The sequence below is a fragment of the Durio zibethinus genome, chromosome 4 (genome assembly GCF_047325235.1).
Source record: "Durio zibethinus cultivar Kanyao isolate XHJ-2024 chromosome 4, ASM4732523v1, whole genome shotgun sequence".
Taxonomy (NCBI): domain Eukaryota; kingdom Viridiplantae; phylum Streptophyta; class Magnoliopsida; order Malvales; family Malvaceae; genus Durio; species Durio zibethinus.
This window is the reverse complement of record NC_143165.1, coordinates 31,315,928-31,340,346: the sequence shown is the minus strand read 5'-3', so window position 1 is coordinate 31,340,346 and position 24,419 is coordinate 31,315,928. Positions and strand designations below refer to the sequence as shown.

Here is a 24,419-nt window from a genome sequence, read left to right as displayed (position 1 = left end):
TAGGATTAGGGTTGGGCAAGAATTTGCAAGGAATAAAGGAACCCTCGACAGTGGTAGACAATAGTGAAAGGTTAGGCCTAGGCTATGAAGTAACAGAATGAGAGATCAAGAGAAGGCCAGTAGGTAAAATAGCAAGACTAATGTTATTCCACACCTGTACGAGACTTTCAAACTTGAAGGATTCATGTACCAAGATACAAGAAAAAATATGAAAAGAGCTTTTGTCCAGTTAACCATTCATGCTATCGAAGATGAAGTGGGGCTTAATCAAGAATGGTGGGTCCGTCTTTGTCCGTCAGATTATGAGCTGAATAATTGGAGTGCCATTGAAGTGCCTTTGACTTTTGAAACTAATTTAATATAATTGTACATCCCAATAATTATTATCCAAGGTATTGGGGTGATCTTTCTTGTTTAGGTCATTTATCTTTTATTATTTTAATAAAGATTAGGAAGGATGCATTTTCATTCATTTCTTTTTGTGTCTTCATTATTACTATTTTTTCAAACACATCTTGCCAACATATCCCATTTTATTCAATTTCAGGTCTTTAAATGAACATGAAGATAATTATGATAACAATCAAGAGGTTAGTTTTGAGAATTCAATTAACACTGATGAACTTAACAATAAAGAGAATTTTGAGGAATATGTTATGCCTCCGGACCTAATGAGATTGATTGAACAAGAAAATAAACCAATTGAGCCTCATAAAGAGATAACTGACTTAGTGAATCTGAAAGATAAAGAGAATAAGAAAGATTTTAGAATTGGCACTTCACTTTATCAGGAGATAGATAATGTTTGGTATATCTACTTTGAGAATTCATAGATGTATTTACTTGGTCTTATCAGAATATATCAGGATTGAGCACGAAGATAGTAAAGCACAGATTGCCCCTAAAGCCAGAATGAAAGTCGGTTCAGTAAAAATTGAGGCGAATGAAGTCTAAAATGCTACTAAATATCAAAGAAGAGGTGAAAAAATAATTTGATGTAGGTTTTTTACAAGTGGCTAAGTATCCAAAGTGGGTAGCCAATATAGTATCAGTTTCTAAGAAAGATGAAAAGGTATGAATGTGTGTATACTATCATGATTTGAATAAGGCTAGTTCAAAGGATAACTTCCTTTTACCTTATATTGACACACTGGTAGATAACACGACTAGGCATTCAATTTTCTCATTTATGGATGGGTTTTCAGGGTATAATCAGATAAAAATGAGTGTAGATGATATGGAAAAGACCATTTTCGTGACCATGTGAGATATTTTATTACAAAGTCATACTTTTTGGGTTAAAGAATGCTGGGGTAACATATCAAAGAGCCATGGTAACACTCTTTCATGACATGATGTATAAAGAGATTGAGGTGTATATAGACGATATGATTACAAAATCTTGTGAGAATGAAGATCATGTCATCAGCCTTAAAAAGTTATTTGAGAGATTGAAAAGGTTTCAGTTCAAGTTAAACCCAGCTAAGTGCACCTTTGGGGTAAAGTTAAGAAAGTTACTAGGCTTTGTGATCAGTGAAAAAAGAATTGAAGTCGATCTAGACAAGATATGGGTCATTCAAAATTTGTCACCTCCGAGTACATAAAAAAAAGTTTAAGGTTTTTTAGGAAGATTGAATTACATTTCTCGGTTTATCTCTTAGCTTACCTACAAATGTGATCCCATATTTAAGCTTTTTCACAAGAATAATCTTGGAAAATGGGATAAGGAATGTCAAGTAGCTTTTGATAAAATTAAGCAATACTTATCAAATCTTTCAGTGTTAGTGCCACCTGTTCCAGGGAAACCTTTAATTCTATACTTGACAGTGTGTGAAAATTCAATGGGATGTGTGCTAAGACAACAAAATGAGTTTAGCTAAAAGAAGAGAGTTATTTACTATATGAGTAAAAAGCTCACAAAATATGAATCCAAGTATTTCTCATTAGAGAAAATATGTTGTGCATTAGCATGGACTGCCAAAAGACTCAAATAGTAAATGCTTTATCATACCACATGGCTCATAGTAAAATTGGATCCAATTAAATACATCTTCGAGAAGTTTTCTTTATCTGAAAGAATTACTATATGACAAGTAATGCTCTCAAAATATGATATATTATATGTAAGCCAAAAGGTAATAACAAAATGGTGCTATAGCGGAGTTCCTTGTAGATCGTGCTACTGAAGAATATGAACCAATGAGGTTGAAATTTTTTTATGAAGATTTAATGACCATTTCCCAACTGGAGAAAAGGAAGCATGGAGAAAAGTGTTAGAGAATGTATTTGGATAGAGCTGCCAATGCCTTGAGACATAGAATTGGGGTAATTCTGATCTCTTCAGAAGAATAATACTATCCTGTAACAGCAAGATTGAATTTTAATTACACAAATAATATTGCTGAATATGAGACATGTGTCATGAGTTTACAAGCTGCTCTAAATAGAAGAGTGAAAGCATTAAAAATGTTTGGAGACTCAACTCTAGTTATATATCGGTTGAAAGGGGAATGAGAGATAGGAGATTCAAAACTCGTTCCATATTATAAGTATATTTTAGAGCTGATAAAGCAATTTGAAGATATCTAATTTGATTATTTACCTTGAAAAGAGAATCTGATTGTCGATGTCTTGGCTACTCTAACTGTAATGATTTGAATTAATGACAATACTGACATTCAACCCATCAGGCTAGATGTTAAGGATATGTCAGCTCATTGCTCCAATATAGAAAAAGAGAATGATGGGAAGCCCTGATATTATGATATCTCACAATATATTAAAGATCACCAATACCCAGTTCAAGCAACAAAAAAAAATAAAAAGATTATCCGAAGATTAGCTATAAATTTTTTCCTGGATGGAGATGTTCTGTACAAAAGAAGTCGTGATCAAGTATTACTAAGATGCATAAGTAAGGTTGAAGCAAGGAAAATCATTGAAGAAGTACATGATGGAATATGTGGGGCACATATCAGTGGACATATAATGGTGAGACAGACCATGAGAGTAAGATACTACTGATTGATAATTGAGAGTGATTGCATTGACTATGCTCGTAAATGCCATAAATACCATATATATGCTGATAAGATTCATGCTCTGTCATCTGCTTTACATGTTATGGCACTACCTTGGCCATTCTCAATGTGGGACATGGATGTCATTGGTCTTATCACCCCAAAGGCTTCTAACGGGCATAGATTTATTTTTGTAATGATAAATTACTTCACAAAATGGGTGGAGGCAGCATCATATGTAAATATAACACAATATATGGTTTGCAAGTTCATAAAGTGAGAGATTATCTGTAGATATGAACTTTTGGAAAAAAATTATTTTAGATAATACCAAGAATCTAAATAGTAAGATGATGTAAGAAGTATGTGCTCAATACAAGATCAAGCATCATAACTCGGTACCATACCGTTTGAAAATAAATAGGGCAGTTGAGGCAGCCAATAAGAACATAAAAAAAATCTTGAAAAGATGATCGAAACTTATAAATATTGGCATGAGAAGTTACCATTTGCACTGCATGCATATCGAACGTCAGTGCGTACCTCACTAGGGCAACCCCATTTTTTTTAGTTTATGAGATGGAAGCTGTACTACCAGTGAAAGTGGAGATCCTATCCTTGAGGGTTCTAAAAGAAGTTGGATTGAAAGAAGCTGAATGGATTTAAGAACGTTATGAACAATTAAATTTCATAAAAGAAAAAAGATTGACTGCACTGTGCCATGATCAGTTATATCAAAGAAAAATGATAAGGGCTCATGATAAAAAGATTCGATCCTATTACTTTCTAGAAGGAGAGTTGATCTTGAAGAGAATCCTTCCAATCAAGTACGATAATAAAAAAAATAAATTTTGAATTGGAAAGGGTCGTATGTGGTGAAACGAGCTTTCTCGGGTGAAGCACTGATACCGACTGAGATGGATGGAAATGATTTACCCCATCCTATCAATTCTGATGCTGTAAAAAAATACTATGCTTAAATAAAAAAAATAAAAAAAAATAAACAAAAAAAAGTGAATGAAAAAGGAAGCTCAAGGCGAAAACCCTAAAAGGGCGGTTTGAGTTATAAGGGATTTATCTAAGCTAAAAACTTGAAAAGACAGTTTAGATAAGGAGAATACAACATTAAATTTAAAAATTCGTTGGCATAGAGATTAGCAAATTTGAAGGAGCTCTAAGTTGTTGAATGCATAAGATAGTTGGGTTTTCAGAAAAAACCTTAAGATGTGTTATCATGATTGTCCAATTGTTCATTTTTGGGCATTATCTCCCCATACTTATCCTTGTAATTCTTTCTTGGCCAAAGTTTGCCAACATTTTGCTAATAAAAGATATTCTATTTCACTCTTTGTGTGCCTCTTCTGGTGATTATTTCTCAACCATTCTTATTTTTTCTTCTTAATACTCTATAATGGAAGAAATGTGCAAATGCATTCTTACTTTTTGAGTTTAAAATAATAATTGATAAATGAATAATGGCATGAAAAATTTTTACATTACATTGAAGAAGTCAAGAGTGATAAAGGCAGAATCGAGATGTTCAGTTCCTGATAAGGACATTGAATTTGGAAAGAGATTTTCTTATAGGAAGAATGTGAGAATTGAGTGGAAGAGATGATTGAGAGTTACACTGGCTCGATCTTAGAAGAGCAGCATAATTTAGTCTTTGAAGAATCAAGGGTTTGGGGCCCAAGAAAAGAGCTTGAGAAACTTGAGTATCACAATTGAATAGGAATTAATTAGCCAATATTTGCATAGCATACATTGAATTTCACATACCTTGCATAGCATCTACTACATCCAAGAAAATATAGTGCATAAATTTGAGAAGTAGGGGTATTCTAACATCTCACATAGAGAAGACAGATATGAAGACATTTTTAAATTTGAGAAAAAGCTTGTCAGGTAAGTTTCTAATCCTTGAAATAGGATAGTTCTCGGTATCAGGGTTGATTTGTAAGACCTTTCGGCATAATCTCCTGAAATTCTTTCAAACATAATTTTTAACCTTTTTGGACTTAATCGTCAAGGGGCTTTATTTATTTTTTTTTAAAGTCGTGATGCTTCTGTTTAGAGGAGCAAGTTACTTTTCTAAAGTTGTTGAGCCTCTAATTAGAAAAGCCTTTTATTTTTTAAAAGTCGTTAAGCCTTTGTTTAGAGGAGCTTTGTTTATCTTTTTAAAAGTCATTGAGCCTCTGCTTAGAGGAGCTTTATTTATTTTTCCAAAGTCGTTGAGCCTCTGTTTAGAGGAGCTTTGTTTATTTTTCTGAAATTGTTGAGCCTCTATTTAGAGGAGTTATTTATTTTTTCAAAGTCATTGAGCCTCTGCTTAGAGAAGCCTCCATTTATTCTTCCAAAGTTGTTGAGCCTCTGATTAGAGGAGCTTTGTTTATGTTTTTCAAAGTCGTTGAGATTCTGCTTAGAGGAGCTTTGATCAAATTTTAACACAACAAAGCAAAAAAAAAAAAAAAGACGAATGGAGTCTTGAATGGGTGTCTAAGTCTTTGCGTAATTTTTTTTCACAAAAAATATGCAAAGAGAGGTAGCTATAGACATCCAATTTGGTCTAGGCCCGGATCAATTGGGCCTGGTCCAAATTGATAGGCCCATTTTTATTTTTTTCTTTTTTTCTCTAAATTTTTATTATTTATTATTACTATATTATTTATTAATATACATATATATTTATTTATTTATTAACATATATTATATTTTTTTCTTATTTATTTTTATTACTATTTATCTATTATTATTATTATTTATCTATTATATTATTTTTATTTTTATTTTTTTTCTTCTTATTCGACTGGGATTAGGATGAAAATTTAGAGTTCTACTGTGAATTTGAGATTCAATTAGAGTCAGATTGGATTCAAGAATTGAATCCCAATATAAGAGGGAATTGTGATTGATCAAAAACTCTTCTGATCAATCCTTATAAATAGGTGCTAGAATAGAACAGAAAATGGGACACATAGAGAAAAAATAGAAGCTAAAATAGGAGTTTTGATGCGTTAGAACAGCTCTAAAAATTGGTGGAAAGTTTTTTTGAATTTTAAGTGATTTTTTTTCTGGAAATTTTTGAAAAATTTTTAGATTTTGGTTGAATTTGTCAGCGAAGTTTGAGTTTTTTGGTGAATTTTCTAGCACCGATTGAATTTTTCGGCTAACTACCCAGTTTCTGGCAACTATTTTCAGAAATCGACCAACTTTCTAGTAAACTTTCGATGAAAAACTCAAATTTCGATGATATTTTCCAGAATCTGACGAGATTCAACCAAAGTTCTTCGATCGAGTAGAGAGAAAGAGGAGGAAAAGAAGGAAAGAGAGAGAGAATGGGAGATCTACTGAAAAACAGAGGTTATAACCTTTTATACCTATTGAAAATGACGTCGTTTTGGTGTTACTATTCCAGAAGATCCATGCGTTTTGAAATCAGGCGACCCGACCCGAGCGCTAAGTCGCGTTTGACCCGCATATGACCCGAGTACGAGTCATTTTCGAAGCTGAGTCGAGCTATGTCTCCGAGCCATTTTCTTCCTCAAGTCGAGCTGAGCCGAGCGTTCTAAGTTTTTTTTTTCATTTTTTTTATTTATTTATTATTATTATTTGTTGATTAGATTAGAATTATTTAATATTTCTTATTTTATTTTATTTTATTTCATTCTATTTTTACCTTTATTTTTATTTTTATTTTATTTTCTTTAAATAAAATTCCAAAAAAAAAAATATTTTAAAGGAAAATTTGAAAGTATCAATTTTTCTTGAAAATAAGTTTTCTAGAAAATATTTTTGAGGAAAAGTTGAAAGTATCAATTTTTCTTGAAAATAAGTTTTCTAAAAAATATTTTCAATGAGAAGTTAAAAGTATCAATTTTCTTTGAAAATAATTTTTTAAAAAAAAAGTTTTTTTGAGGAAAATTTAAAAGTATCAATTTTTTTTGAAATTAAAGTTTCAGAAAAATATTTTTGGGAAAAGTTAAAAGTATCAATTTTCCTTATACAAAAGCAATGAGTTTTGAAAAGAAAATGATTATATCTAAAGTATTAATTTTTCTTGAAAATAAGTTTTCTAAAAAATATTTTCGAGTAAAAGTTGAAAGTATCAATTTTTTTTGAAAATAATTTTCTAAAAAAAGGTGTTTTTTTAGGAAAAGTTGAAAGTATCAAATTTTCTCAAAATTAAAGTTTCAGAAAAATATTTTGAGAAAAAGTTGAAAGTATCAATTTTTCTTATACAAAAGCAATAAGTTTTGAAGAGAAAAGAATTTATATCTAAAGCTGAACCATTTTTTTATTTTATTTCTTTTCCTTTTTGTTTCTTGAATTTTATTTAATTTAAATAATTCGACGATGGAGTCTCTATAAGTGAAATAGTAGTTTCTTTGCATATTCTTGAGGTGAGGGAATTTTTTCAATTTTCTGCAAAAAGTATTAAAGTCAAATGAAAATAATTTTCAATAATTAATTACTTGATAAATTTTTTAGGCTTATTGGATAACACAAAATTAAGCTGGTACCATCTTTCGATGGGCGTTGTGAAGGTGCTACAACCTTCTTCACACATAACTGTACTCTCAAATCTTGTTCTAATTAGTAGACCTGAACCTATTCTTTTAGGGACCCTTAGGCTTAGGCGTTCCTTAAAAGGATAGATTCCTTAGGTGGCCAATCGCACCTAGATAAAAAAGATTGATGGCGACTCCTTTAAGTCAATGTCTAACGATGGATTTTCGGGTCTAGACGTTATGACAACCATCAGAAAAATCTCCACTATCAAATAATAAATATATAAAATTCTCTTCTAGCTAAAATTAGAGTTAACCAACAACTAAATAGACAATTAGAGAAATCTCACCAAATAAGTGACTTAACAAATACACCTGAGATTTATTTCTAAAGAGCTTCAAACCGGATTTCTATCATTCAAAATGTAAAACATTGAATTGTGAATCTGCTGACAAAATTTTAGTTTGATCGACTACAGGTCGACTTTCATTCAACTGGCAACTTTTCTTTTTCTCCTTTCTTTCTATCTTTTCTAGTTTCTTTTTCTTTTCTTTCCAACGCCATTACCATTTATGCTTAAACAGGCCCCATTTTTATTTATTATCTAGAGCTCAGATAAAAGACTAAGGCCTATGACCTTTAATTGACCAAAAATGATAGGGTTGGACCGCACGTTCCTAACACTTTCCACTTAAATAATTAGTTTTTCTCAAAAATCATCCATAGCTTGAAAATTTACACCTTATACCAAAACTTGCATTGTAAAAAAAAAACCATTTCTTTGCTACTCCATAACCTTAATTAATCTTGAAAATTCCTTCATCTAACCTTTTTTTTAAGTTAATAATTATTTTCAAACAAAAAAATAGTTAAAGCCATTTAAAGGCTTAAGCATTTTGAGGCCACCTATGTTCTATGTTGTTGATTTTGGTTGTGCATGACTCTTGTTGAGCTTCAATTCTTAAGATGTTGCTTTATTATTTATATATTTAAAGAAAATGTTGTTGCTTTTATGTTAGAAAAAAAAACGGGTTCTACATGTATGGCATTTAGCTTTTGTTTTGTTTCTTAAAGTTAATTTGCAATCTTTGACTAAACTAACCACTTAGTTTGGTAAAAAAATAATATATAAATATTCTTTTGTTTTGTTGTATTTTTTTTTTTATAAAAAAAGGTAGAGATCCACTTAGTAAGTCTTACTTTTTTTTATTTTTGAATAAAAATAAATTCATGATTAATTTTATATAAAATTAATATTTTTAATTTTTTATTTAAAAATAAAAATATAGAATTTACACAAATGTAATTAATTTTTTTCTCAAAAATAATAATATTTATTCATTCTAATTATATAATTAAAAGATAATTAAATACTACTTTTTTTTCTTTTTCTAAGTAATATTTTATTTTGCATAAAAAGAGCTATCTTATTTGTGCTTTCACACAAGAGATCATTAATATTAAGTAAGATTAATTATGAAAAAAAAGTAAAAACAAAAAGGAAGGAAAAGGCCAGCAGGCACTACTTACATAAAAGACATGTTATTTACAAGCATATTCTTCCTAATTGATCGATGATATAAATTAAATTTATTAGAGTTTATATTTGATATATTGTTAGTGTATAGATTTTATATTTTATTAGTGAATTAAATGATAACAACTCATTAATTAGTTGAATTGGATAATAACATTTTATTAATGAGTAAATTTTTTAAAAAATTTTAATTTATGTACATTTATTGTAAGGTTTGATATTTACTCATTAATTAAATGTCATCATCTGATTAACTAATAATGTATAAAATCTATATACTAACAGTATATCAAATATAAATTCAAGTTTATATTTGATACAATATTAGTATCTATATACTATTAGTGAATTAGATGATTACAACTCTTTAATAAGGTGAATTAGATGATAACACCTCATTTATGAGTAAATTTTTTAAAAAAATTTAATTTATATATATTTATTTTAAGAGTTAATATTTATTCATTAATGAAGTATTATCATCTAATTAACTGATAGTGTATAGATTTTATACACTATCAGTTAATTAGATGATGACAACTAATTAATAAGTAAATTTTTTAAAAAATTTTAATTTGTGTAGGATTGATATTTTGCTCATTAATAAAGTGATAGCGTATAAAATTTATACATTAATAATGTATCAAATATAAACTCATAATATTATTATTCTATTTGATTTTTTTCTTTAATCATTCTTTGCTTGAAGTAGAATTTTGCTTTAAGTGGTGCTATTTGCACCCCTCTTTTTCTCTTTACACTCCATTACTATTAACACCCATTTCTTCTTTTCTTCACACCCTAAACCAAAACACTAATTTCCTAAAAACCCAAACACCTATCTTCTTACACCCATTTTTTTCTTCACTAAAAAACCTAAACGCTTTAGGGATTAGGCCCCAATCACCCATTTGATGTTAGATAGATTAGAATAATAAGAAAATCATTTTTTCTATTTTTTATTTGATTTTGTGTTTAATTTCAAAAAATGTAGGCTATGATTGGTTAATGAAAATATTTTTTGTTTTCATTTTCTATTTTTATTTTTTGAAAATAGTTTTTATCTTTTATTTTCTAAATTTTAAAAAACATGTTCGATGCACAAAATGAAAATTTGTTTTCAAAAATGAAATTTGTGAAAATGTGTTTGGTATGTTCATTTTTAAAATAAAAAATATTAAAATAATAATTAAATAATTAAGTAAATTCCATCTTTTTAAAAAATATAATTAAATAATAAAAGCTAATTGCAATTAAAATAAATAAAAAATTCAAATTAAAATCAATTCATAATGTTAATAAAAAAAATATACTTTAATATTGGACAACTAACATCACTTCTTAATTGTCATAGTTTTTGAAATCTCAATTTTGCCTATAACTATTCCAAAAAAATGTAGCAATCTTTTCTCTAATTTGAGTCATTTCAGCTGTTTGTAATATATCAAATGCAATTTGCTTATTGTTTGAATTAGTAAAAGTTGCTTCTATGTTATCAAATGTCTGTATGTTTTCCCTTTCACCTTTTTCAAACAATTCATCTTTTTTTACTTCCAACCTAATGAAATTATGCATAGTAAAACATGTTTTTGGTATATGACATTGTTTTCTAAGAGGATAATTAGGCATATCCTTCAATGTGGCAACATTTTTTAGCACTCTAATATTTCGTTCAATCACATTATGAACAAAAAAATACCTCATATTAAATAATTCTTCCTTCCATCTTGGTTGGTGCAGCTTATAAAGTTTCGTGCATGATATCTTTATTTACAAAATGACTCTAAAAATCTAAGTATGTTTGGGTATCTAGCATCCATTACGTAATATTTACCTACAATATCATAAGAAATATGAAAATTACATAAACAACATTAACCAATTAAATAGTTCTAAAAAATAATTATATAAATTAAAAAGCACCAGCATTTTGCATCAAATAAAATTTGTGTAGTAAAATTACTTAGTATTGCATTAACAAAAACTCTTGTGTCATGAGCTGTGTCTTTCCATCCAGCACACACAAATGTAAAAAGCATATCATGAGAGTAAGCTACCATTACATTCTGTGACATATTTTGCTTTTTATTTCGAAATAGTACTTACTTTGATATGAGAGCTTGAGTAAATATTTCAGTGTTATCAATAGCTCTAATACAATATTTAATTAATAAAAATAAATAAATATATAAATTATGTTATTCTACATAAAAAATTTCAAAAAAATAAAAAAATAGTATTATATATAACATACCTTGAAATATATGAACCAATTACGATTTCTAACAATTTCTGGTTAAACCTCACTTTAAGTTCTAAGACAAATGATTTTAGTTCCTAATTTACAAATAGCAACCAAAGCTTTTTCAAACCATGTAGAAAAAATCTTGGCTGAATATAAAAAATGATCAACCGTAACTTGTTGTGTTCATTTTAGCCAATTATATATAAAAATATTACAACTGCTTCTTCCATAGAAACCAAAATTTCATCTTGTAAAAGATGTTCCGTTTCTAACCTATCACAAAAATTAAAAAAAAAACATATTTTCTCATATGAAACATTCCATAACCTGCCGTAGGGTTTCATCTAAAATCTCCATAACATATGCTTTTTCACTTAATATAGAAGTCCTAAATAACATCTTAAACAAGTTGGCCTTATAGTGCTCGTAGACAGAATTTATAAGTATAAATTATCCCATTTCATAATCTAAATCATACAAACTTTTTAAACTAGAGCTAATACTCATTGTAATTACTTGCAAAATAACAAATATCAATGTTTTGTTAGTGCATTATATTTGCTATAACAATTTCAGTTACTATAACAAAGTAGAAAAAATATGTATTAGTCATTCAACAACCATATATTCCATAATATAATGATAAAATATCATCACATATTCTGTACATTCCATATTTGAATGTTAGAATATTATTACATAACACAAAAATAGAAGTTAACTATTGATATGTTAAAAAAAATATAGAATTTAAGCAAGCTATCCATCTAATCTTTTCGTTTCACATTGAATATTTCAACAAAAATTTGTCTTTATTTTGTTGATGTGAAATTTTTTATTACTTTATTATAAGAACAAGAAGAAACACTTTCCATTTTTTTCAAAAGGCCCATGCATATACTTATAGAATAAAGATCAGATCTAAAATCAAAAGTGATACTTCCACTATTAGTAGATGATTTGTGTATCTCAACTTTTACTTTAACAACTTCTTCTTTTTCACTTAATGTAGCAGCCCACTTTTTCAAAAATAAATCTCTCTTATCTATTTTATTCACTTTGCTAGATTGATGCTCATCCAAAACTGAATGAACATTACGGTTTTTTACCTTACATTCTAAATTGTTGTCACCTAAATCAACTTACATAGTACCAAATACAAATTCTTCTTTCAAGCACCTTTCTTTAATGGGAGATAATGGATTTTCAGTGGATATTGTTGAAGTTTTTTGGTTGTAGTCATTATGTTGAATATTTCACCAAGCAATTCATAATCTGCACAAGCTTACTTTTTGAACTTTTTGAAATCTTTATTTTTCTATACTATAAAAAAAAGCATGAGATAAATAAATATATATTATAATCTATAAAATAAAAGGAAAATGTAAATTAATTTTACCTTAAAAAAATTTTCAAACTTGTTGTGTTGCATTAACAGTGTTGGATATCACATCCCATTTAACTTTAATATGTTCAATTAATTCAGAAAAATGATGATACTTTGTGTGTAATTGATTGAACTCACCTTTCAATCTTTCAATACCATAATATACTCTAGTTGTATCATACAACTCATTATTTATCTCTAACTATACTTCATTCTTAAATGTAGATGATTGTAACTTTCCTTCTCTTTTTCAATTAAAAGATGAATATATGCTTCCTCATTTGCTTTTGGCCAATCTTTTGCATCAACATCTTTACCCTTCTCTCCCATCTAAATACTATTTAAAATACAAGTTAATCATCAAGAAACCAATGAAATTTTGTAAAACATAAGCAACTCCAAACTTAATGAAATTAATAAAACTAAAAGAAATATATTGTAACAAATATCTAGATACTATTTATAATACAAGTAAATCATTAACAATTGCAAAATTTTATTGCATTATTGTGAAAATGGACCAATTTTTTATTGACCTTATGTTAGAATAGGTTTGTGAAGGTAATAAGATAGATCGGGTGTTCAATGAACATGCATGGGTTCATACGATTGAATCATTCAATAAACATAATGCAAAAAAAAAAAAATCATAGTTTATGGGAAGAAAAGTACTTGAAAATGAAGTTGGAACTTTTAGGTCTATTTGAGAGAGAAAGAATAGTGAAAATCCCTTTAGAAAGAGAAATAAAGTCTTGCAAGCAAGTTACACTTGTAAAGGTATTATTTTGTAAACCTAATTATTTGAACCTGAGTTCCTTAGGTATTTGTCTTAAAATAAAAAAAAATTTTAAACCTTTAATTTTACAAATTCTCCATTTCCTCCAAATTGTTTTCATAAAAAATGATCAAAACAACTTTTTTTTGTTTTCAAATTTTGATCATTTTCATTTTCTAAAAAATATTTTTTATTTTTTCAACCAAACAAGTTTTCTAATTCATTTTCTATTTTCTATGAAAATAAAAATAAAAAACAGCTTTATTTATATAAACCATACACATACTTAGGATTTTAAGTTTAAGACTACGATTAGAGGTGGCGATTCGAACATTTTAGAAATGAATTTTCAAACTTTGTTGAAGGTTTTCATAATGGGTGTCCAAAAACTTCTTTAATGTATCAAAAATTCATTTTCAAAATCCCTAAAAAGCTTTTAGATATCTACTTTTGAAAACCTTTAAGAATTTTTAGAAGTGTATTTTCAGAATTTTTTAATGGTTTCCCAAACATTCATTTTTGGAATCGTTCAAAAACTTTTAAAAATGAATTTTCAGTACACAATAACCGTTGGCCACCAATAACGATCAAATAACTTTTCGGTACATAAGAATTTACCTCATTATATCATCAACAGACTAACAAATCCACCAATAGGGACATCAAATCTTTTGGCCACTAGGCACTGTCCGTTCAATAATGTTTGTAATTTTTTTACAATTTTGACATATATGTATATGAGAGGAACTACTAAGTATGAAAAGGCACTTGTGCAAATTAGCAGTTACACCATGTGTGATGGAGTGTAACTGCCTCATTGCATATGGTGTAGTAGCCATTTGCACAAGTGCTTTTTACAATTAGTGATGTCTTTTAAATGCACGTTTGTTAGAATGAATAAAAGTTGTGAACATTATTGAATGAATAGTGTTTAGCTGAAAGATTAAGGTTTCTCCTGTGAGATTTAAGCATCCTAAATGTCAAAGAAATCATTATAAATCCATTTGGAAGTTGTAGCAAGAGACATCCAATATTCTTGAGCGAGACATTGATAAAATGATTGTAACAAAAAAAACTAAAGTAAAAAATTAATTCCAAAAATACATATCTTAATAATTACAATGCTTTTCAAAATTGTACTTTCAAATAATTGTAATACTTTTTGAAAATAAATTTTTGATAAAATTAAAATTTTTTAAAAATAAATTTTTATGTATTAAAAAAATTTTCGAAGATTTATTTCCAATAACTTATTGAGAAAGGGAATAAAAACACAAAAGAATAAATAATTAATAAATATTTAAATAATTTTTTTAAAAATTAATTTTTTAGAATGAATGGAGAGATTTTTGGGTGCCAATGATTACCCTGTTTTGCTTTATCATCCCTACTACAAAAGCAAGACATAGCGTGCGGCCTCTCTCTTTCAGTAGCAAACCCAAGGTTTTGCAACTGTTTTTTCAGTTTCTATCTCTCTTTTTAGGTCTTTTTGCTTTCTGGTTATTTTCAGTGTCTCTATGGCAGAAGAGAGTGGTGCCCCTGTGAGTTGTACGGATTTGCCCGTTAAGAGGCTGAGAGAAGATGAAGAAAACGGGGTTTCTGCTGCTGCTGCTGCCATGGAAACGGAAGGTGATAACAATAACACTTCCAATAACGTTAAGAAAGATGATGGAATATCCTCTGTTATTCCTGGATGGTTCTCTGAGATTAGCCCAATGTGGCCTGGTGCGTTTCTTAACTCTCTAAATTCCCATTTTTCCCCCCTTTCTTTTCTTTACATTGTTTTGAGAAACGAATGTAAAAAGGTTTCACTCCTTTTGCTTCTTTTCATTCCTCTGTAACTAAAGGGGCTTTTTTCTTGACTCTGTGTTATTTCTTTTTCTTTGCTTTTTCCCTCACTGATTTTGGGGTATGTTTTTATGTAAGCAATTGCATATATTTATTTATTTATTTATGGTTAGTGATCTATTTTAGATGATGGGTGAGTCAATTTCTGTGCTTTTATTTGGCTTCGACTGTTTTCAATGGAGGATTTCTTTTGTTTTGTTTATTTATTTATATAACATATTCGTTCCCTCTAAGGATAATACTGATTTTGAATTCATTTGTTAAAAGCCGTTTGAATATCATCAGGTTCTTCTTCGTTTATGATCTTATTCTCAAATTGGTTTTCCCCTTTCAGTTGTTTCTTAGCTGATTTTTTTAAAAAATTTTGTTCCTTTTAAAAGAGTTCTCAAATGGTTCCATATGGAGGACGGGATTTGTTTATCAATGTTAAACATGTGCCACTCGTTTGCACATCTCATATAACATGTCATTTCTGCTTGTATAGTGGGTCTATGATGAATTCTATGCTACGAAAACAACTCCATAAAAATAAATAAACAAATAAATAAATAAAAACTTCATTTTTTTAATGATAACACTAATTACTACTTAACTACCAATGAAAAATGTCCTAGCTTCACTTGGATTTCATTTCTTTTTAAAAGACCTTTACCCTTTTCTAGTAGTGACCAACTGCAGTTGCTTATGCTCAATTACTTCTGTGAAACTTGTTTTTTCTACAATTCCCTTAATACGGTGTCTTATGTACATATTTAGCTGACAACTTCGTTGAATGTTAGGAGTTTATGCTTCTTTGCATAAACTTGCTTGGTTATGTCATGCGTGATGATCTCATGGTTGATACTGCTTGAAAATTTGCTGAATCGTGGGATAATTAGGTCTAACAGAGTCAAAAACGCCATTTATTGGTCTCTCTGAACCCTGTCCTGGTTGCATAAAGTCACTTATGGATATTTTCTTAATCGCAAATGTATTGTTTGTTTAATAATGAGGTTGGATCTATATTCGTTCATAAATCTTTATGTGAATCCATTACTATCTCTCCTGAGTTTATGGATTCTTTCTCTAGTAGTTATTATGGAAGAGGTAGAGTATGAGCCCAGTCTTAGGTTTACAACTTCAGGGTCTTTTTTACTTTTTAGTGAGATTTATATGAATTTTTGTTCATAGAGTTTGATCCTGTTCCATACCTTGGGCTTTGTAAGTTTCCTTAAATTAAGATAGATGTAAGGGAGGAAATTGCATAATGTTTTATTGAAAAGATACTTCCTTTTTATTTATTAATTTAAAAGACATATCAACATCTTTCATGAACCTCTTTTATACTGAAATATGCAGGAGAGGCACATTCGTTAAAGGTAGAAAAGATTTTATTTCAAGGGAAATCTGATTACCAGAATGTTTTGGTCTTTCAGGTATTTGGTGCTCCAAGGAGAATATCAGTTTTTCTAGCTTCTTTTTTCCTTGTTTAGTTTCTTTTAGAATTATCATGTCTTGAAGTGAAATTGTTAAATATGGTACCTTTTGCAGTCATCAACATATGGGAAGGTTCTTGTTTTGGATGGCGTGATTCAGCTCACAGAGAGAGATGAATGTGCATATCAAGAAATGATCACTCACCTTCCTCTTTGCTCTATTCCAAATCCAAAGAAGGTATTTTAGCTACCATGTTACTGCAATGTTGTGTACAACTAACAACTGTAGATATCAAAGTCAGTCATCTATCTGGTTTGGATGCAATGAGTAGTTTTATAGCACATTTGTATGTGGTAATAAAATATTTGAAGTAAATATCTTGCCACATTTTAGATTCATTAAGGCTTGAAATTTTATAGTCCTCACTCGTGATATTTAACTGTTAGCAGATGCATGTGGATAGTGCAGAGAATAGTTGAAAAAAATGTTAAATTTTTCATAATTGTAGTGAAGGGACCTTATGATGATTACTGAGAACCATTGAAAAGGATTTCATTTGTTGTTTTGACTTGATTTTCAGACTATTGTGATTACTGAGATCCATTGAAAATGATTTCATTTGTTGTTTTGACTTGATTTTCAGACTATTGTATATTTTATTACTTTGTGGAGAATTGTCTTTTCCTCTTTGCTACAAAGCCTACAATAACCATCAAGTTTTAAATTGTTTTCTTTTCCTCTGACTGTTAATGAGAGTCTCCCCTACCTGAAGAACCTATTAAATAAAAGCAAACCAATAAAATTTAATGATTATGAAGTGCTAATATTTTACCAGCAGGGGAATTATTTCTATTTTATAGCTTTTTTGGTGGAAGTTGGATATATTTTACTTCTTTGCATATTCTCTTTTTTTTTTTTAATTTATTTTGTTGTAATGTGTGGCTTCTGTTGGGGGCTTGCTTCTAAGAGTACTTTACCTAAGACCAAATTATTTGACAGGCATTCTTATCATATCTGTTTTCTTCTTCAAATCCTGCTGGTATTTTTTTTTTCCACCAGGTTTTGGTTATTGGTGGTGGAGATGGTGGAGTTCTCCGGGAAGTTTCTCGTCATTCTTCTATTGAGCAGATTGACATCTGTGAAATTGATAAGATGGTAGTTGATGTGAGTAATGACATGAATCTTTCTTGCCTTTCACACAGTTTATATCATTCGTATTAAGTTGTAATTGATTGATAGGAAGACGGTAAAGTTGTTTTTAGATTCAATGTCATCCTTAACACAGGATTTTTATGCAAAATGCAAGTTTTCTATTTCAGCAATTTTTACTTGGGCTTCTATAATTTAGACCAATTGGCTAGGAATGTGCAACCATTCTTTGAGGGAGCTTTTTTCTTATAACAATATGCATTTTTGTATGTGCTAGGTTTCTAAACAATTTTTCCCTGACATTGCTGTTGGTTATGAGGATCCCCGTGTGACCCTTCATATTGGAGATGGTAAGGCAAACTATTTTTTGGTGTTTTTACATTCTATTTTATATCAATCATTAATGACCTTTTGTGTTTCAGGAGTTGCATTTTTGAAGGCTGTTCCAGAAGGTACTTATGATGCAATTATAGTGGATTCTTCTGACCCAATAGGTAATGCTATTTTTGGAAATTTTGTATTATTTTCTTTGTTCTGAATGGTTTAGGATCTTTAAACATTTGAGTCATTGTTTGCCATCTCAGGTCCTGCACAAGAGCTCTTTGAGAAGCCCTTTTTTGAGTCAGTGGCAAGGGCTCTTTGTCCAGGTGGAGTGGTCTGTACCCAGGCAGAAAGTATCTGGCTACATATGCACATAATTGAGGATGTTGTAGCAAACTGCCGCCAAATCTTCAAAGGCTCTGTTAACTATGCATGGACTACAGTTCCTACATACCCAAGGCATATACTACTAATGACCTTTCCTTCATCATATGACCAACTGCTTTCTTTTCTAATGGTTCCACCATCTCCCTATATGTTCTCCCTATGTGTTGATTTATGCTGTTAATGCCCTCAAATTCAATGGATGGCTTTCCTCCTTTGAATTGCGATATATCTTATGCACCTGCATCATTATGTGGTGCATTGAATTGTGTTTGCATAACTTGTTTAGTGTTATACATGTTGCCCAAGCTTCTTATCATAGAGCATTTTATTTTATTTTTTACAGTGGTATGATTGGTTTCATGCTTTGCTCAACTGAGGGACCACCTGTTGACTTCAAGCATCCTGTGAATCCTATAGACACTGATGATGGCTGCTGCAAATCAAAACGACCCCTAAGGTTTTACAACTCTGAGGTGTGACTCTGCTCTACTCTAAATTCTTTATTATTATGTGAGAAAGTAATTTGTGATTCACATTTTAAAATTTTAACCACCCCCTTTTCCCTCTTATGTTAAGGCTTCGTAACTTATGATTCACTTGTTTGAAACCCTTATCATTTTTATTGTTCTTGATTTCAGATTCATTCAGCTGCTTTCTGTTTACCATCCTTTGCAAAGAAGGTGATTGATTCAAAACCTCAAGTATGAAAATTTTGAAGATCTTTTGCAGTGTTCTTGTTGTTTTGGAACATTAATTTTCATCCTTGCTAGATGATCTGGTGTGGTGATGAACCTGGGATTTGGAAGTTTAATTAATGCTCTTTTTGTGTATCTTGGGAAGAGAAATTTTCTCTGATTTATACGGTTTACTTCATTGTTTGTAGATAAGCCAAAAGGGCATACCATAACATTATGCTGAAAATTTAAAGAGTTCCTTCCCGTTTATGCATTGATAGATAATAGATTCTATTTCATTTAACTTATATAATTGATTATTCAGTTTCTCTTCTCACCTCTGGCTATGATCAGCGCTTTCATATTCTCCATGCCGATCAGATTATGCAAAATAATAGCAAACATGAACTCGAGGTTTACTCTAGTTGGTTCATTCAATTTATTTTCATGCAATCATCTTAGCATTAAGTAGGTTTGACATTCAAATAACTTGCAATTCATTCCTTTGTCTCCAAGCTATGAACATACTCATGAGTCTCCTTTGCCAAACACAAAATATTGAAAATGGTGACTCAAATCTCATAAGAGATTTGTTTAAGATTTGTTATATATTATTTAATGGATGAAAAACTTACAGAAGAGAAATTCTAATAAGAAAATGATTTTTGATAGACAAGTTAGTACACTTATAAATAGATAGAGTCTTTATAAGATTAAATATAAAAAAAATATGTAAAAAAATTATAAAGTTTTATTAGATAGATGCCTCATAAAATTATAAGAGATTAACGTCTTTATGGGTGTATATGTTTGAGTACATTAGAGAAGCACATAAATATGTTACATGGATACACATGAATATATGTTTGTTTGGGTTGAGAATACTTCATAGAACTAGAGGAGAATGAAATGATCTATAAATATTAATAATGAATGAGATTGATTTGATGTAGGTTTGTAATTCTCTACAATTAATGAATTTTTTCTCATAAATAGACATATATCAATTGGATTAAACTACGTTAAATTGCTTTCTCGGGTGTTTAATTGATGATTTGATTTGCTTCTGCTAACATGAATATTAAATTGATTGGGGCTTTTTGGCCTAACACAAAGCAGCCTCAAACTCAGTTTCAATCAAATTAGGAATAATGTCCTATATAGCCCTTCAACTATTATAATTGTTTTAATGTGATACCTAAACTAAAAAAATTTCTAATTAGATAACTAAACTCTTGATTTGTGTATCAATATAATTTAGGACTTAACTCCATTAGTAGACTAGCTTATTTGGCCATTTTAGCCAATAAAAATTTGACATCTGGTCACAAAATGACATCTCATTTTAGGTAGTTGCTTATATATCATGCTTATGTGGCCAAGTATAAAACATAAAGGTTTTTTTTTTTTTTTTCCAATTCATTTCTTTCCTCCCTTAAAAAAACAAGTAGACTATCACCTCTCCATTAACCTAGATTCCAACAACTAACAACCTATTAGATTGCCGCTCACCACTGTCAACCACCGCTTGTCGATGTTGATTTGGTCTTCGATTTCACCCGAACAAAGCTCTCCTCCTTTTCTTTCCATTTCTCAACTTGGTTTTCTCCCAAAATGTTTCAAAGCTCCTAAATCTAAAGTTGTCACCAATTGGATCTCTTTTTTTTGTATTTCCTTGATCCTCCTTCCCTTCAAAAAATAAGACCCAAAGCCCACTCAAAATTTCTCCAAATTGAAACTCTTTCCTTTTTGTGCATTTGCTCAGGTAAATTTTTTTTTTTGATTGATGTGATACCTCGAGGATGTCGGCTAGCTGATATTGATGGGAATGGTGGCTTAAGAGTTGCGATAGGGTATGATGATGTTGATTAAGTAGTGATTTCGATGAGTTGTTGAGTTAGTGATAACAACGATAAGATGGGGTTGATGATGGTAATTTTTTGGCGCAGTGGTTTGGGTGTAGACAAATTAAGGTTTTAATAGAGTTTTTTTTGTTGTAAAAATTACCCCTATGTTTGGTTTAGGTAATTTACAAGTAAAAATTCTTAAAAAAAAAATAAAAAAAATTTACCTCATGTAAAAATCCAGTTTGGGATTTAGAGTTTAGGCATTGAATTTGAAATTTATAATTTAAGGGGAAATTAATTTTTGTTTACTTATTCAAATTTTTTTTAGAATATATGACCACGTAAGCATAACATGTAAGCATGACATGTCATTTTATGTCTAAATGGCGGATTTTTATTGGCTAAAACAACTAAGTCAACAACTTAGTTGTTAAATTTTGGACCAAATTGATATATGATTTTAGAGTTTAGGTATCTATATAGTAATTTTTTTAATTTAGGTACAAAATCTAACAAACTACAATAATTTAGGGGCCATATAAGACATTATCCCATTAAATTATTATGAAGCGATAAAGCATGTTTTCTAGTGGAAATTGGAATTTACAATGCTAGTTTATAAGTAGTAAATATAGCATATCATTTATTAATGATAATGCTTTAAATTCATATTTTCATATTACGTGGCACTGTTCTTGAGTCTTTTGACAGGGTACAATTGTTTTGCTTTCATAATCGCTTTAAAATTAAAGCAGTCAGGTTTTCTTCACACATTGCTTGTTTGTCAACTGCTCATCCTTTCCTCCTCTTTCCTCATCAACTTTCTTTTCTAAAATTCGCACCTTACAGTCATAGAAATATACCATGCAAGCTATCCACTTTATCACATTACACACACAGAACAAGCTAACTTGTGCTATAATTCCATTCCCTCCTTCAAAGCATATGGCATAGAGGCATGGCAAACGTAAACCATTTCCCCAAACAAAGAAAACAAGCATCAAGAGAAGTCCTCGGCGTTCGCTGCCTCTTATAAAATATGCAGAGAATGCCAATGCTTCATGCCCATATAAACCCTCCATGATTGAAATTACAATACTCATGTTCCACATAGCAGTCCATTCCAAGTACTTTATCAGCAACACAATAAAAGCTGCTCCATAAAATATGTCAAAGAATACATCGAAAACGAAGTTCCCCAAATCCACATAGTAGTTTGTTACTAACCATATTAACCCCAGCAGAGTGCATGTTGACAACAAAAGAACATAGAGTGATGTGATAAAAGTGCCTGTCAACCTTGTTTTCTGAATTGGTTTCCGTATCATTTCTTTGAAAGTCAATGATTTCTCTTTGGCATATATCTTAGATGCTAAGTCAACTGTCACAAGTACAGAGCAGAGCTCAAGGACATGAAAAGGCAGCAAATAAAGAAGGGTCAACTGAATCAGCCTATGGGAAAATTCCCAATTCAGTTTTTTGACATGAAATGGTATAGGCCAATAGTAGTTTATGTAACCCGGGGGTGTTCTGAGGATCTGTGAGGTTTCCAAAAGAGTTGTTTGGAGCAAAATTTCATAGTATACCAAGAAGCAAAACAAAGGAAAAGAGGTGATTACCTCGAAGAAGATGAAGTTGATGTTCTTGCAGGGGATAAGTATAGCTTCTTTAAGGATTTCAAACATCTCCAGCTTCTTCTTTGGCATAATATGGTGGTTTTCTATCTCCATAGCTGCAACCTCCAAATTCAATCCTAACATATGACCAAATGGTTCTTTGTTGGGTATATTGTACATTGGTGGGGTGAACCGTGGACTTGACTTGAGACTTCCATTTTGTTTTGTTTAATTTCTTGTTTTTTGAGCCATACAATTAAACTTGCGTTTTGATGCAGTAATCCTTCGTGCCATTATTTGGTTGATCTTGACTTTGAATAGTTTTTTTTAATTATGTGGGTTTTTATTTATTTAATTTTATAATTAATTTTATTAAAATATAAATATAAAAATAAATATGGATGTTTGGTATTTAACGTATTATGTTTAATTAATGTTTTGATTTGTCTAAAATTAATTTTGAATATGAACTTGATTTAAGTAAAAATTTTATTACTAAATCAAATATAAATGTTTTATTATAATTTAAATAAAATTATGATTAATTTTTTTAGAAAATAAAAAACATAAATGTCATAAATTGATTTAAAAAAGATATTAAACAAAAATTTTTATAATTATAATTATAATTATAATTATTATATTTTATAACAAATTGTGTAAAATTAAAAAAAATTCACGACTGTGATAATCGCGATAACCGTAATAATCTCCGTTATATCCGAAAACACAATAAACGCGATACGATCGGATATGACCGAAAATATGACCGTAATCGTTATTTAAATCCTTGATACCTGCTTCATCACATTTGCAATAAAAAGTGAACTAACCCGCACAACCACTCCATCTTTCATAAGATCCATCACAGTCATGGATGGAGTCGTTAAACCAAGCACTTCAACAAGAAAAAACAAGCATCAATGTACATCCAGGTCGCTCATGTCCTCAGCTGGGATACAAGTAAAGGTTGCAAATGCTTTAGGCTTTTAGCTCTGATCTATTAATTAAAATTACAATACTCTAGTTAAAGGGAAAGAGGAGGGGTAAAGTGAGTGGCAAATTCTAACAACATTCTTACCAGGATATCAATTAAATTCCTGGCTATTTCTCTTGTTATAAAGTTGGTTGGATAAATTTTTTACTTGAGAGCTATTTTCAACTAGGATTCTCCAGCTAGCATAGCAGAGAGTGGGAGGATGAAAAACACTAAATTCAAAGGGAAATGCTATAAGACTATAACAACAGAAATTAGAATGGTAATATGGTAGACCAGGCCAAAGATCTGGCTTCCCATGGTTTTGGATGCTAATTGTTCAAGTGCCACTTTGCCACTGGAACACTGCAAGCATTTCCCAAAAATAGAATGCTGCAACCAGACATACACCATGATTTTGAAAATGTCATCAGTTTTAGATAATACTTAAATGAAAGAGGGAAATTAAGACATTTGACTGAAACTTTAGCTACTCTTTATGGCTGTCATTTGGTTTCTTCATCTTACTCCTAGTGCTTACATAAAGCAATAAGAGCTTAAACATTGACAACTCTAACATATCTTCCTACTTCCTCATCAACTTTCTTCTCTAAAATCCGCTTCTTGCAGTCAAAGAAATAGACCACGCTAACCACCCACTTCATCCAATTCCCAATACAAATCAAGCCGGTGCATACAGAGCTGAACAAAA

The 24,419-nt window shown here is 30.0% G+C and overlaps 2 protein-coding genes across 2 annotated transcripts; one reads left to right on the top strand and one right to left on the bottom strand.

Moving 5' to 3' along the window:
* The first annotated feature begins 14,858 nt into the window (after window positions 1–14,858).
* LOC111288316 (spermidine synthase-like) lies at window positions 14,859–19,572 on the top strand. Its single transcript, XM_022879154.2, has 9 exons — window positions 14,859–15,198; window positions 16,660–16,736; window positions 16,852–16,974; window positions 17,797–17,901; window positions 18,164–18,236; window positions 18,309–18,380; window positions 18,471–18,666; window positions 18,938–19,067; window positions 19,233–19,572. Exons 1-9 carry the CDS (start codon window positions 14,991–14,993, stop codon window positions 19,299–19,301), a joined length of 1,053 nt encoding a protein of 350 aa, XP_022734889.1. The 5' UTR covers window positions 14,859–14,990; the 3' UTR covers window positions 19,302–19,572.
* A 2,155-nt stretch (window positions 19,573–21,727) lies between these two features.
* LOC111288358 (uncharacterized) lies at window positions 21,728–23,053 on the bottom strand. Its single transcript, XM_022879233.2, has one exon. It carries the CDS (start codon window positions 22,909–22,911, stop codon window positions 21,871–21,873), a length of 1,041 nt encoding a protein of 346 aa, XP_022734968.2. The 5' UTR covers window positions 22,912–23,053; the 3' UTR covers window positions 21,728–21,870.
* Window positions 23,054–24,419: the final 1,366 nt, after the last annotated feature.

What these genes read in the sequence shown, in the direction of transcription:
- LOC111288316 (XM_022879154.2), top strand. Translation starts at nt 14,991, where the DNA reads ATGGCAGAAGAGAGTGGTGCCCCTGTGAGTTGTACGGATTTGCCCGTT. An exon ending in TTGATAAGATGGTAGTTGAT is followed by an intron (nt 17,902 to 18,163) that starts GTGAGTAATGAC and finishes TGTATGTGCTAG; the next exon opens with GTTTCTAAACAATTTTTCCC. An exon ending in TAAGGTTTTACAACTCTGAG is followed by an intron (nt 19,068 to 19,232) that starts GTGTGACTCTGC and finishes TCTTGATTTCAG; the next exon opens with ATTCATTCAGCTGCTTTCTG.
- LOC111288358 (XM_022879233.2), bottom strand. Translation starts at nt 22,911, where the DNA reads ATGTACAATATACCCAACAAAGAACCATTTGGTCATATGTTAGGATTG.